The sequence below is a fragment of the Macaca mulatta genome, chromosome 15, assembly GCF_049350105.2.
Source record: "Macaca mulatta isolate MMU2019108-1 chromosome 15, T2T-MMU8v2.0, whole genome shotgun sequence".
Lineage (NCBI taxonomy): Eukaryota > Metazoa > Chordata > Mammalia > Primates > Cercopithecidae > Macaca > Macaca mulatta.
This window is the reverse complement of record NC_133420.1, coordinates 24953888-24969760: the sequence shown is the minus strand read 5'-3', so window position 1 is coordinate 24969760 and position 15873 is coordinate 24953888. Positions and strand designations below refer to the sequence as shown.

At 42.9% G+C, this 15873-nt stretch overlaps 1 protein-coding gene across 1 annotated transcript; it reads right to left on the bottom strand.

Moving 5' to 3' along the window:
• Positions 1 to 1648: 1648 nt before the first annotated feature.
• Positions 1649 to 10873, bottom strand: PDCL (phosducin like). The gene is given in 4 exon segments (NM_001257666.1): positions 1649 to 2889; positions 5270 to 5451; positions 8841 to 9017; positions 10746 to 10873. Coding segments are annotated over 3 exon segments (906 nt in total). The 5' UTR covers positions 9013 to 9017; positions 10746 to 10873; the 3' UTR covers positions 1649 to 2337.
• Between the last annotated feature and the right edge of the window lie 5000 nt (positions 10874 to 15873).

The following is a 15873-nucleotide window of genomic DNA, read 5'->3' as shown; positions in this document are numbered from 1 at the left end:
TTTAGAACTTCTATTCTTGAAAAGCAAAGTCAAGTTCCCTGTAAGTGCATAATATATTCTCATTTTCAACGAGAATAGAAGATGGTTTGTAAAAGCTATTTTTAAGTGTCCCTATTTGCCCAGTAATTCCTCTTCTAGAAATCTATGAGAATAATTCAAAATATAGCCCAAAACACAAAGGCATTAAGTGTTCAGCAAAACACTGAGAATCTAAATATCCAATATAAAGAGATTGGTTAGGCTGTGCAGGGTGTTCACACCTGTAATCCCGGTACTTTGGGAGGCTGAGGCAGGCAGATCACCTGAGGTCAGGAGTTGGAGACCAGCCTGGTCAACATGGTGAAACCTCATCTCTAGTAAAAATACCAAAATTAGCCAGTCCCCGGCATGTGCCTGTAGTCCCAGCTACTCAGGGGGCTGAGGCAGGAAAACTGCTTGAACTCAGGAGGTGGAGGCTGCAGTGAGCCGAGATCACCCTATTGTACTCCAGCCTGGGTGATACAGCGAGTCTCCATCTCAAAGAAAACAAACAAAATAAATAAATAAAAATAGAAAGACTGGTTAAATAAATTATTGTATATCCAAATGATTAAATATTATGAAGCCACTGAAAATTATTTATTTAGAATTTTTGAAACATCAAAGTATTTATGAAACAATACTAAATAAGGAAGAGCACAGAACTAAATTCAATAAGTACTCAATGTTTTTTAAAATATTGAAAAAGACTGAAAGGAAATAAGCTAGACTAATAGTTCCCTGTTTCTAATAATTTTCTATACATTCCACATTCCACCCTTTCTACTACAATGAGCTTTCTTAGTCAAAAAAAAAAAAAAATGCACTCTGTTTGTTGATTAAATACAGCAAATACTTTCAAGACTCTTTTAGTTAGTCAATTCCTGAAAATCCAGGAAAATCAAAATTGTGAATTTTAAGGCTAATATTTAATTCCAGATTACATTTCCCCTGACCCTAGAACATGTATTTTTAAAGTAAAAAAGCAAAAGGAAAAAAACTCAAATGATAGTTATTATAAATACATAGAAAAAAAGGCTATAAAAATGACTACAAATATGACAACAGGGATTAATTTTGGTTGGTGGAATTATATGGCTTTTAAGTCTTAACAGTGTTTATTATATTTTCTACAATGAACATCCATCACTTTTGTGATTTAAAAAAAGTGTTTGCTATCTTTTTAAGAGACAACCATCAAGCAAATTATATCACATCTATATGATGGAATATTAATAGACATTAAAAAAAAGTTGCAGAATATTTGATAATATGAAAAAAGGTCTGATATATTATTAGCTGACCATACTATAAAACAGTATGTTCAGAATGATCCCATCGTTTTGTTTAAAAACAAACAAAATATCCACGTATACACAGAAAACACCTTGGCAGGAAATAGACCAAAATATAAATAGTGTTTTATTCTAGGTAGTAGGTAGTAGGATATTTTAATTTTCTTATTTTTTGCTTCTGTTTTGGTCAATTTTCCTCTACTGAATATGAATTATTTTTCCAATATGCAAAAAAAAAAAAAAAGTTTTAAAAAAAAATCTAGGTTAAACAAAAAGTTACCTTGTTAAACAAAAAAGAGACAAAGACAAGCGGGGCATCTTACCAAAAGATCCTCCTTTACAAAGATTTCCAGCCCCACTCCAGCTCTGATGTTTAAATCCATAAACCACTCGTCTTCCAACATCAGCAAGTCAGTAAGCATCGACCCTTCCTGCTGTTCCAGACTTAGTCATGCTGGAGGACGACATCAAATCCAGCAGCAGAGGCCACCCCTCAGGACCGGGTGCGGTGACTCACACCTTTAAACAAGACCCCAGTGGGGGGAAAAAAAAATCTAACCACCGTCTAGAGCTATGGAACTGATTACAAGTAAATATAATTTACAATCATTTGATTAAGAAAATGCATTATTTACACTGCAAATAACACACACTACCTACAGAATTATACTCTCGGACTTGGCAGAAACCTCTGAGATCATCTGAAGACAATTTCCAAGACATTGTTTTTAGGATGCTTTGTAAATATTGACTGGAAACAATAACAGAGATGTCTTGCCAGAGAATCTTAAGTAAACAGTTCAAAAGCCTGGCTTCCTGTTTATACAATTGTAAGTCACCTTATTGCTGGCTACAAGGTTATTCAGCATTCTGATTTAATCTAAGAATTTCTTGATGTTACACATAATAAAAGGGACTACAAAGAACAGCTGAAAAGCCAGAAGACAAAGAAGGAACAAAAATAAACAATGACATATGTATTCCAACCCAAACAATGAGAAATCTATGCAACTAGATTATCAGTTCAATCTATTTCTAGGTCACTATCCTCACTGTGACAGGTGGCAGAGTTACGCACAGATGTGAGCACCAAGACTTCCTTTTCTGGGAGTAATCCAAATTCCTGGAGAAAAGCTTCAAGGTCCACAGCAAAGAAATCATCCCCCAGCTGGTCAGTAACACGAACAAAATTGCCGATCAATTCACCCCCCTTATAGATCAGCAGGGCAGGAAGGGCATTCCTGGTGAACCGACTGCTGGCACCAATAACTGAGCTCTTCACCCTGCAGAACTTGACAGCTGGGTACTCTGCGGCAAGGCAGATCATGCAACCATTCATGGCTTCGGTCCCTGGAATGCCATCCTCATAAATATGAACCATGATGACAATGCTTTTCTGTTCTTTATCAATCATGTCTAAAAACCCTTCTCCACTGGAGATCTCAAAAACCTGCTTGAATTGGGGCCCCTTGTGAAGCTGCTGCCGCATCTCTTCCATTCGCTGCTTCCGGTACTGCTGCAGAAACTCCTCATCGTCTTGGTCCTCATTCATCATGGCAAACTCCTTCAGAGTCATCTGCAGCAGGACCAGCAAGTGAGCATAAATATGAAAACTGAACACTCGTGATCCAACAGTTAATATGGGCCGGGTGTGGTGGCTCACGCATGTAATCCTAGCACTTTGGGAGACGGGTGGATCACTTGAGGTCAGGAGTTCAAGACCAGCCTGGCCAACATGGCAAAATCCCATCTCTCCTAAAAAAATAATAATAATAAAATAAAAAATAAAAAAAGTTAGCTGGGCATGGTGGTGTGCACCTGTGGTCCCAGCTACTCGGGAGGCTGAGGCACGAGAATCACTTGAACCTGGGAGGCAGAGGCTGCAGTGAGCCAAGATCACACCACTGCACTCCAACCTGGGCGACAGGGGGATACCCTGCTCCAGAAAAGCATATAACAATAAAACAGTTAACATGTACTACATGCTGATAATATATGAGGCACCATGCTAAGTATTCTACATGCATTATATCTCACTGAATTCCATAACTCCATCGGGAAGGGGCTTTTAATAGCCCCACTTTATAAACAAGGTTCCAAAACTTGACATTATTTGAACAAGTTAACCCAGTAAGCATAAGACCAGGACTCGAACTAGATTTTTAAAACCCATGTTTTTAACTACAATATCACATTGCCTCTCAGTCCAAATAGGTGCATCATATAATCTCACTTCATGAGCTTTTTACTTTTTGTCAGTCTTGACAATATTTTATCTACCGTGTTTTTTTTTTTTTTTTGGAAAGATAACAAGACATTACAGAATTTTAGAAAGAACTCTCAAAACCCCTGCCCCACACCATCCCCAAACACACACACACAGTCATATGGACTCTAAAAATTCTTTTTATTACCAGTCATACTAAAATAGTTTTGCTTTTATAGCAGCAGCTGTGGGTGTACCAATTAAGCTATAACCTGCTTTCGAGACTTAGCATGATTATAAGTATTTCCTCATGTTTCCAAATATTTTTATGAAATCATATATAATGTGTCACTTTGCTTAACCACTTCCCTAATTCTGCCAGACAGTTTCCAGTTCTGTTCTACTGTAGATAAATCAGCAGGACAGGAACAGCCTCTCTCAAGACTGATTCATGTGATGATATGATGTTGCCTCATTCTGGCCTCTCACCTCGGTATCAGGAAGCAGCTGTGAGCAGAACGCACAATGCCCGAGAAACAGCTCAAGCTATGAAAGCATCTTCCCTCTGCCCCGGTGCAACAAGACATCCCCGCTCCTCTCATAAATCCTAACTCTGCCCAATGTTGCATAGATTAAGAGACCACACTAGATCAGAACACATGTTGTGACTGTATCATAACCAGCAACATTCTGAGTTCACTATTTTACTTATTGCCAATGTTCCTCCCATCTCATAGCCCTCCACTTCAACTCGGTCTACCACAGTGGCTTCTTCTGACCTACTGAAGTCTTTGGCTAAGTGTCATGTCCTAAAATCAGCCTCCTGGTCAAGGTGAATGATTCCCAGCTTAATCCTCTTATTTGCTCCCTGATCCTGTATGGTATTTTAGCTTTGGGCCATAACTAAATGATCTCAGGCACTCACAGACATTCATCCGCAGTCAGAGGGCATCCAGGGAAACAGTGAATCCCTTTTAATACTGATAGGATAAGAGGCCATCAGGGGCCGGACACCACGGCTCACACCTGTAATCTTAGCATTTTGGGAGGATACGGTGGGAGGGTCACTTGAGCTCAGTAGTTCTTAGACCAGCCTGGGCAACAGAGACCCTGTCTCTATTAAAAAAAAAAAAAACAAAAAATCAGGGACCTACTTCCAAATATCTTCCAGAGTGTCTGTTTGCTTATTATAATGCCTCCTTAGAATAAATTCTCATGAATAGGCTTCAAATGAAACAGCAACATCATGGAAAAAACAGGAATATTTGGGTTAGAACCCTAGCTCCTACTAGAATTTACCAGTTGCATTGCCCTGAACAAGTCTCTAATGCCCTCTAAGCATTGCTTCTATCATCTGTAAGAAGGGGATAATACCACCACCCTCAGAGGGTTATTTCTGGCCCAAGATAAAACCTCAATAAAAGAAGGGAAACTAAAATTTACTGAGCACTTTCAATGGGCCAGACACTGTGATGGGCATATTAACCACATAGCCCTGTACGGGGAGGATACTGACATCATTTAACCATTGAAACACTAGATTCAGAAGGGAAGAGACTTTCCCACAGTCACTAGTAGCAGAACTGAGATTCAAAACTGGGTGTGTTTGAGTTTTGACAGGGCTCTATGATTTCTCCTGCACTGCACAACTTCTTGGAGGTCAAATCAAGCATCCTCCACCTCTTGAATCACTCACCCAGCTCTAGCAGCCACAGCAGCCTCTAAGAAAAGCCTGGGTACTGCTAATTACCTTCCCACTGATCTTCTCCTGGAGGTCTTTCTGTTTCTGTTGCTCCTCCTCTTCATCCAGATGGGACCTGCAAGTCATTGACAGCTTCTTGATCAGCCTTTCCATCTCCCGACACTGCTCCTCTTTCTGCTCTGTCTCCAACTGCTTGAAGCGGCGCCAGTCATTGATCACACCTTTTGGGCCTGAGTAGGGTGAACACGGATGTGACCAAGGAGAATGGGCAAGGAATTATGGACCAGCTCACACCTGTAGGTAGGAGTAAACATCTGCCTGAAGTTTGCTTCATCTATTGCACAATTATCATAGGGACTCTGTGCACTCTGCCACGGGGCAGAGTGGCTATTACACAATGATGTGCCCTGCAACAGTCTGCAACAAGGGCCAAGCTAATGCCCAACATTAGGAGATGAGTTTAAAAAATTATAATCTACCGACTCAAAGGAAAATAAAGCAACTCTTAGAATAAAGCAGCTCTATGTTTCCTGCCATTAAAGATATTCCAAATATATCAGGTTATTACAAAAGCAAAATGAAGAATATCATAGTATAATCCTCTAGTTTCTATAAAAAAAGAACTGTATGTATGTACATAATTTATGTACATAGACATGCATACATGTTTGTGTATACACTTGTACGTTCATAGAAAAAGAGCTTGCAGGATCTGTAAACTGTGAACAGTGGTTGTCTCCAGGTAGTAGGATCTAAGGGGCTGGTGACAGAGATCTTTTACATTTTTTTTCTGTACTTCTATATTATCTGAATTTTTTTTTTTTTTTTTTTTTTTTTTGAGATGGAGTCTCACTCTGTCGCCCCAGCTGGAGTGCAATGGCGTGATCTCGGCTCACTGCAACCTACGCCTCCTGGGTTCAAGCGATCCCCCTGCCTCAGTTTCCCGAGTAGCTGGGACTACAGGCATGCGCCACCATGCCCAGCTAATATTTGTATTTTTAGTACAGACGGAGTTTCACCATGTTGGCCAGGATGGTCTCCAACTCCTGACCTCAGGTGATCCACCCGTCTTGGCCTCCCAAAGTGCTGGGATGATGGGTGTGAGCCACCGCACCTGGCCTCTGAATTTTTTATAACAAGATTGTGGCAGGTAGTATTACTGTTCTGTTATTCAAGCTACCCTTAACCCCCACCACGCCCTGTGCTGCTGAAGGACTTATATGTCCTTGCCCCTTGCTATGTGACTTATGGTACCTCCTGTGGGATGCGTACATATATCCCCAGCCCATTGATGCTGGGCTTGACTATGTGACTTGCTGGCCAACAGGATTGTGAGCAAACATGAAGTATGCCACGTCTGAGCAAAACAAAAAGTATGACGTGCATGAGTCATTCCATGTTTCCAGCAGCTCCTCTCTTGCTCTCTATGCTTCACCATGAAAACGGTGTGTCCCAAATACAGGAACACAGCCAAATGGAGGCTGTTACTCCTTCAGCCTAGCTCCTGGATGAAAGAACATATGAAGCATAAGCAGAGCTGCCATTGACCTATAGGCTGCATGTAACATGAATGAGATATAAACCTTTGTTGTCATAAGCCACTAAAGCTTTGGAGTCTTTTGTTACCACAGAAAAAAATAAATCTATATGAAGACAACTTTCAAATGCTCCCAAAAAATACTTGAAAGATTTGAATAAATAGAAACACAATACCATGTTCCTGAACAGACATACTCAACATCACAAAAGTGCCAATTATCCCTAAATTAATCTATATATTTAATGTATTCCCAATGAAAATACATGAACACATATATGTGTCCAGCTCCTAAATTTCCTTTGGAAAAAATAAAGCAAAGGTTAATTGAAGAGGGTCCAGCCTTACCAGATACTAAAATATAACATTACAATAATTAAAAACAGTATGACACAGCCCAGTAAAAGACCAATCAATGGAAGAGACTACAGAGTACAGCTAAAGACTCAACATAAACAGATAAATTCAGTACATAATAAAAGTGACATCTCAAGAAAATAAAGATGGCTTATTCACTAAGCGGTACTGAAACAACTGAGTAGCAATCTAAAAAAAATTAAACTGGAGCCCTACTGCACCCTGCATCAAAGTGAATTCCACAGAAATCAATACTTAAGTGTAAAAAATGAAATTACAAAAATACTAATGAAAAGTATAGAAGAACTTTTTTTTTTTTTTTTTTTGGAGACAGAGTCTTACTCTGTTGCCCAGGCTGGAGTACAGTGGCATGATCTTGGCTCACTGCAACCTCTGCCTCCAGGGTTCAAGCAATTTTCCCACCTCAGCCTCCTGAGTAGCTGGCCCTACAGGCGCATGCCGCCACACCTAGCTAATTTTTTGTATTTTAGTAGAGACAGGGTTTCACTGTGTTGCCCAGGCTGGTCTTGAACTCGTGAGCTCAGGCAATCCACCCGCCTCGATCTACCGAAGTGCTAGGATTACAGGCGTGAGCCACTGTGTCCAGCCAGGAGAACCTTTTTATACAGCAAAGTGAGGCCCTTTATAAAGTAGGGTGAAGAAAAGCCTTTTAAGTAAAAAGCAAAATTAAAAAACTATAAAATACTTTTAAGTACATAAAAATAAAATTTTTCATTCAGGAAAAGAACATAAAGTCAAAAGACAACAAGAAACTGAAATATTTACAACTCATATCACAGATTAATTTCCTTTATAGTTCCCCAAGAAAAAAAGACTAATCATGTAATTTTTTAAATGAGCAAAGGATATAAAAATCTCTCTTAAAATTATGAAAAGAAGTTTAAGTTCCCTCTTCAAAAGACATATGGGCCCGGTGCATTGGTTCATGACTATGGGAGGCTGTGACAGGATGATTGATTGAGGCCAGCAGTGTGAGGCCAGCCTGGGCAACAAAGTGAGGCCCCATCTCTACAAAAAATAAATAAATAAATTAGCTGGGCACAGTGGCAAGCGCCTGTGGTCCCAGCTACATGTGGTCCCAGCTTTTTAAGAAAGGAACCTCATGGAAGCTGAGGCAAAAGGATCATTTGAGCCCAGGAGGTTGAGGCTGCAGTGAGCCATTATGGCACCAAGGCACTCCAGCCTGAACAAGGTGAGAACTTGCCTTTAAAAAAAAAAAAAAAAAAAAAAAAAAGGTGGCAGGGGCAGAAATAAACCTACAATGAATTACTACAATAACAAAGATCAATGAGTTTCATAACACAGTAGCAGGACAAGTATATGGAGAAACACAGATTGCTGATTAAACTATAAATTACTGCCACCTCAACTGATAGCAATTTGACAATATTAAAAGGTACAAGTGTAAATATGCCATTTTTAGGAATTTGTACTACCCATATACTCATACTTGTGATTTATGAGATATCAAACTATTAATATGAGATGCAGGATTCAAATCCAGGCCAGTCTGTGTTCACTACCATGCTGCTATGCAGATACATTTGTATTGTGCACTAAAAGCCTAGAAGCACACATAATGAAAAGACTAGATTATCTCTGAAAGTGGGACCAGAGTTAAAAATGATCAGGAGACTTCTAATTAATATGTATTTAATGTACATTTTTTTAAGCCTGTTCCCAGAGCCCAGCGTTTCTCAGTACCTGTGTTAACTGAGATGCCTTCGCCTGCCAGCTCAGCCTCTGCAGGAACAGAACTGCTGGCCGGGGCACCTCTGCCTGGATCCTTGTCCTCGTGGTCACTGTCCTCATCCTCACTGCTGCTGTAGTAGTACTGCAGTTTCTCCCCCAGCAACTTATCATCAAGGGTGGTCATGGTGCCTGAAAAAAGAAAGCATATCAGGTTCTTTGCTGATTTGAGCTAGACAGACATGAATCTGAAGCATAGGGGGCTCGCCTGTGCTGAGATACTGCAATTTACAGCACACTAAAAGTGATTATTTTCATAACCAGAATCTTAACAAATCCCTACCATTACCCTGTGTGTTAGGGTTTATCACCCTGTTTAACAGAAGGTGAAACTGAAGCTCAGATAAAGGAAGTATCTTCACCAAGCTTAACAGCGAATGGTGGAGCTGGGACCAGACCCCAGAGATTCCTGACTCCAAAAGCCTGAGGTATAAATTACTCTCGTCTGAGTAAGTGTACAAGCCACCTGCACTGGCTTGGAGGAATCTACTGAGTAGTGGTTTTATCTGTGCTTTTAGTTTTCCCACCAGCTAAGACTGCTGCCTAATTGAAAAAGTGGGTAACTATCCTCTGGAAAAACTTCAAAAAGAGGCACCAAGAGTACAATGCTGAGTCACTATTTGTCTAGGCAATCACCCTCTGTCACTGCAGCCTTCAACCTCTCAGACAACACCCTGAGGGCTTGGATGGATGGTCTCTGAAACCCTACCTATTCTGACAGGTTAAAAGAAGAGCCCATACAAAAATTTTAATAACTCCCAAGGGTTTAAAGGACCATGATGGCCTGGATCACGCTGGTAATCCCAGCACTTAGGGAGGCCAAGGCGGGAGGATCACTTGAGACCAGGAATTCGAGACCAGCCTGGCTAACATGGTGAAATTGTCTCTACTGGTAAAAAAAAAAAAAAAAAAAAAAAGCCAGATGTGGTGGGGGGCGTCTGTAATCCCAGCTACTGGGAAGGCTGAGGCAGGAGAATCCTGTGAACCTGGGAGGCAGAGGTTGCAGTGAGCCGAGATCACACCACTGCACTCCAGCATGGGAGACAGAGCGAGACTCTGTCTCAAAAATAAAAACTAAAATAATAAAGGACCAGGCTTCTGCATCAGAAGCAGCCAAGGGCATTCTGATGAAAAGATGCAGCTTAGCCCCCAGAGGCCTGCTTGAGAAGTCAGCAAGAACGCGGCTGGCGGGGAGGAACCCTTCTAGTACTCCTTCCGCTAAGCAGTCCTACATTATGCTGCCTTAAAGACTTATCACCAGGCCTATCATACCCCATTTACAAAGTGACTCTCTCCCACGGGGCAAGTAGTTCTTGAAAGTAGGGACCTCTAGTCACTGTCTCCATCCCCAACGCCCAGCACAATGCCCCTGCACAATTTGCTAAACCAGCAGCCTGGGTCAACGGGAGAATCGGAGGACTACAGCAGTCAGATGCAAAGGAGACAGGGATCATGGAGAGAGAGGTGGAGGTGCCAGGAAGGGACAACACCAAACTTAAGGGACAAGGAGGTACCAGGAATGGGCCAAGCGAGGGGCACACCGGCGGCGGAGAGGAGGGAAGGAGTTGCGCTCCTGAGGGAGGGACCGCTGCGGGGAAGAGACGAGGGCGAGCCCCGTGGAGACAAGAGCAGAGGAGGCGGGGCCCCCGGAAGGGAAGCGGAGGGGTGTGTGGAGCTTTTGGGGGAAACCTGGAAGAGCCCGAGGGAGGTGGAGCCAGAAGACGAAAGGGGACGAGGAAGACGCGGAGACCTTGGGAGTCGAGACAGCGCGAAGAGGGAATTTTACCCAAGCTCGCCAACCCCACTCCCTCCCGTAGTCCACGGCCGCTGCTGCTTCCCAGTGGACCCCAATGCAGTTACCCGGCCTAGCTCGCTCCGGATCCCTTTGGGCCAGCAGCTCCGGGCGTCGGAAGAAATGGAGCACTCACTTAAGAGGAAGAGCAGTGGGTCAGCGCCCTGAGCGCTAAAGAGACAAGCCGCCGGAGCCCGACTGCGCGGACCAATGAGGCGGCCTTCCTGCGTCGTGGCGGACGCGCATTGTCCAATCAGAAGCTGCTACTCCAAGCTGCGGGACGGCGGAGAAGCTACGGGTCCTACCTTGGAACAAAACACCTCGACAACAACGCGCTCCTAATTGCTTTGTTTTGGTTTTAATCTGGACAACGAAAAAGTGAATTGTATGGCCCAGCGTCAAACAATAAGAAAAATGTATTCACAGGCCGGGCGCGGGGACTCACGCCTGTAATGCCAACACTTTAGGAGGCCGAGGCGGGCGGATCACTTAAAGTCGGGAGTTCAAGACCAGCCTGGCCAACGCGGTGAAACCCCGTCTCTACTAAAAATACAATAATTAGCCAGGCGTGGTGGCTGACGCCTGCAGTCCAAGCTACTCGGCAGGTTGAGGCAGGAGAATCGCTTAAACCCAGAAGGCGGAAGTTGAAGTGGGCCGAGATCGCGCCACTGCACTCCAGCCTGGGCGACAGAGCGAGACTGTCTCAAGAAAAAAAAAAAGAAAGAAAAGAAAAAGAAAAAAGAAAAGAAAAATGTATTCACTTCCCTTCGAAGTTTCCGAAGCCATTCCAAATTTTATTGGTTCTTCATCGCATCACGTCTATTTGACGGAAAAGTGACTCAGAGACATTTGGTAATTTGCCCGAGAACACAAATCCCTCAAGTACAGGGCGTAGATTAAAATAATTTCTTTTTTTTTTTTTTTTTTGACTGAGTTTCGCTCTTGTTGCCCAGGCTGGAGTGCAGTGCCGCGATCTCGGCTCACTGCAACTTCCGCCTCTCGGGTTCAAGGGATTATCCTGCCTCAGCCTCCAGAGTAGCTGGGATTACAGGCGCCCACCACCACACCCGGCTAATTTTTTGTATTTTTAGTAGAGACGGGGTTTCACCATTTTAAAGCAACAGCAGCCAGGAGTGGTGGCGCGCGCCTGTAGTCCCAGCTAAGCAGGAGGCTAAGGCGGGAGGATCGCTCCACCCAGGACTTGGATGTCAGCCTGGGTGCCAGAGCAGGAACGTAATGTGAAATCCGGAATTGGCTCCTGGTATAGAAAAACGACATGGGGCCGGGAGCGGTGATTCACTCCTGTAATCCCAGCACTTTGGGAGTCCAAGGCGGGTGGATCACCTGAGGTCAGGAGTTCGAGACCAGCCTGGCCAACATGGCGAAACCCCGTCTTTACTAAAAATACAAAAATTTCTCAGGTGTGGTGGCGCACACTTGTAATCCCAGCTACTGGGAGGCTGAAGCAGGAGAATCGCTTGAACCCGGAAGGCGGAGGTTGCAGTGAGCAGAGATCACACCACTGCACTCCAGCCTGGGGGACAAGAGTGAGACTTCGTCTCAAAAAAGAAAAAAAGGACATGAATGGGACAACTGACAAAATTTGAGTAAAGTCTATTAATTCGTATTAGTAGTATTTGTGTCAATAGTTTCAATAATTATACTATGTATGATGTTAACTTTTGGAGATTCTATTAGATAAAGAATCTAGGGAAACACTATCCTATTTTTTCAACTTTGTTTTCTTTTTCCAGAGTAAGGTCATACTATGGTATTTTGCAACTTTTTTTTCTTTTTCCTCAGGCATACCTTGTTGTCTGTTTTTGCAACTTTGTTAAAACCTAAAATGATTTCAAATTCTGAGTCCTTGTTGAAGTATCCAATACACAACCGTGAAGTTGCTCATAGAAAGCTTTGGGTAAATTGGATCTAGAAAATATTCTAGAAAGATACACTATTTAAAATAGGGCTCTTAATTTGTGGTTCTAGGACCACCTGACATTGTCTGCAAATTTCCGTACCTGCCTGTTTTTCGGAGAGGCTGTTTGTTGAGGCCCTCAGAGGAGTAAAAAAATAACACACACAAACACACACCCATTCAAGAACATTGTATTAATAAGTCCGTTTTCATACTGCTATAAAGAACTGCCCTTGGCCGGGCGCGGTGGCTCAAGCCTGTAATCCCAGCACTTTGGGAGGCCGAGACGGGCGGATCACGAGGTCAGGAGTTCGAGACCATCCTGGCTAACACGGTGAAACCCCGTCTCTACTAAAAAAAATACAAAAAACTAGCCGGGCGAGATGGCGGGCGCCTGTAGTCCCGGCTACTCGGGAGGCTGAGGCAGGAGAATGGCGTAAAAACCCGGGAGGCGGAGCTTGCAGTGAGTTGAGATCCGGCCACTGCACTCCACCCTGGGCGACATAGCGAGACTCCGTCTCAAAAAAAAAAAAAAAAAAAAAAAAAAAAAAAGAACTGCCCGACACTGGATTATTTATTTATTTAAGACAGAGTCTTGCTCTGTTGCCAAGGTTGGAGTGTAGTGGCACAATCTCGGCTCACTGCAACCTCCGCCTCGCAGGTTACAGGTGCCTGCCACCATGCCCAGCTAATTTTTATATTTTTTAGTAGAGATGGACAGGGTTTCACCGTGTTAGCCAGGATGGTCTCGATCTCCTGTCCTAGTGATCCACCCGCCTTGGCCTCCCAAAGTGCTGGGATTACAGGCGTGAGCCACTGCATCCGGCCATATTCAACCTTTTTTTTAAAAAAAAAGTAGAGATGGGGTCTTGCTATGTTGCCCAGGTTGGTCTCAAATTCAGACCGTTTAATATATTCAGTCTCCTGGTTGTATAGATATAGTGATGTCTTTGTTAGGAATGTAGCTTGCATCTGTCAGGAATATGTCTGTGTACATGAGTTAGCTATCTAATAATATTCAACAGGACCACTCATTTTTCCTGTTAGAAATGTGGAATGGGCCGGGCGTGGTGGCTCACGCCTGTAATCCCAGCACTTTGGGAGGCCGAGGTGGGCAGATCACGAGGTCAAGAGATCGAGACCATCCTGGCCAACATGGTGAAACCCCGTTGCTACTAAAAATACAAAAATTAGCTGCGCGTGGTGGCGCATGCCTGTAATCCCAGCTACCTGGGAGGCTAAGGCAGGAGAATCACTTGAACCCAGCAGGCAGAGGTTGCAATGAGCCGAGATCGTGCCACTGCACTCCAGCCTGGCGCCAGTGAGACTCCATCTCAAAAAGAAAAAAAAAAAAGAAATGTGGAATGATGTGGATAATGAAGTTTCTGTTTAATGAGAGTACCATATGCCATATGTAATTTATAGTTTTAAAGGCATTTTACCACTACTGTAAGGTTTTTGTTGGGCTGTTTATCAGTAGAGTATATTAAAGGTATTCCCTAGTGGGGAAAACAACCCATGAGCTGTTTTGTGACGGCTAAAGCATTTATCTTTAAGCGAGGGAAAACCTTAATCCAACCAGATTTATAGACTACTTTTAAACATATTTAAAATTTTGAAATAACTGAATGAAATTCATATATAAATGATTAATAGGCCAGGCACGATGGCCTATGCCTGTAATCCCACCATTCGGGGCTGAGGCGGGCAGATCATTTTAGGCCAGGAGTTCAAGACCAGCCTGGCTGACGTGGTGAAACCCCATCTCTACTAAAGATACAAAAATTAGCTGGGCAGAGTGGAGCATGCCTGTAATCCCAGCTACTTGGGAGGCTGAGGCAGGAGAATCACCTAAACCCAGGAGAAGGAGGTTGCAGTGAGCTGAGATCGTGCCACTGCACTCCAGCCTGGGAGACAGAGTGAGACTCCGTCTTCACACAAAAAAATAAATAGATAGATAGATAGATAGATAGATAGATAGATAGATAGATAGATAGATAGATAGATAAAATAAATGATTAAATTCCTTGAAGCATGAGTTCCAAGGCTTGCTCTACTCTTACAGTTTTTCCAAATCATAACAGAGGTAAAACAAGATTGGTCTTACATTGAGTTTCTCATGTTAAATTTTTTCCACCAATATTTTTGTAAATTTAGAACAAATTTGTCCAGCAGGCAGAGGTTGCAATGAGCCAAGATCGTGCCACTGCACTCCAGCCTGGCGCCTTATTTTTTTATATAAGAATTAAAGGTCCAGAGATGATTTTGAATGACAGCAAACCAGTTGAGGACTGTTTGAGATAAACAACTTGTCCATCTGTGTTGTCTTTTCTTTCTTTTTCTTCATTTCCTTAATTCTTTTACTTTTCTTTTCCTTCCCTTCCTTCTCCCTTCCTTTATCTTCCCTTCTCCCTTTTCTGCTCCCTCTCCTCTTGTCCTTTCCCCTCCCTTGTTTCTCTTTCTCTCTCACTCTAACTTTCCTTCTCTGGTGGTGGTGGTGGTGGTGGTGTGTGTATGGTGTGTGTATGGCACTGCCTCAGCCTCCTGAGTAGCATGCGCTCCTGATTACAGACAACGCGCCACCACGCCCAGCTAATTTTTGTATTTTTAGTAGAGACGGGGTTTCACTATGTTGGTCAGGCTGGTGTCAAACCCCTGACCACAAAGTGCTGGGATTACAGGCGTGAGCCACACCATGCCCAGCCTAAAAACCTTTTTTTGTGTTAATGAAGAGAAAACCAGTAAAGATAAGAACCACTTCCTTATATAATAGTCAGATTCTCTCTGTCTCTCTCAATTTTTTTTGAAATTTTAAAAGTGGTATCTTGGCTGGTGCAGTGGCTCACACCTATAAACCCAGCACTTTGGGAGGCTGAAGCAGGCAGATCACCTGAGGTCAGGAGTTTGAGACCAGCCTGGCCAACATGGTGAAACCCTGTCTCTACTAAAAATATAAAAATTAGCCAGCCATGGTTATGGTGGCACGCACCTGTAATCCCAGCTACTCGGAAGGCTGAGGGAAGAAAATTGCTTGAACCCAGGAGGTGGAGGTTGCAGTGAGCTGAGATTGTGCCACTCCAGCCTGGGTAATAGAGCGAGACTCCCTCTTTAAAAAAAAAAAAAAAAAAAAAAAAAAGCGGTATCTTTGGTATGGCCTTTAATTTTAATTTTTTATTTTATTTTATTTTTTTTTAGATGTTGGATTGTCTAAAAGCAACAACTAAATTACTATTTTTCCCCTTTGTTTCTTTTCAGAGACAGGGTCACACTCTGTCACC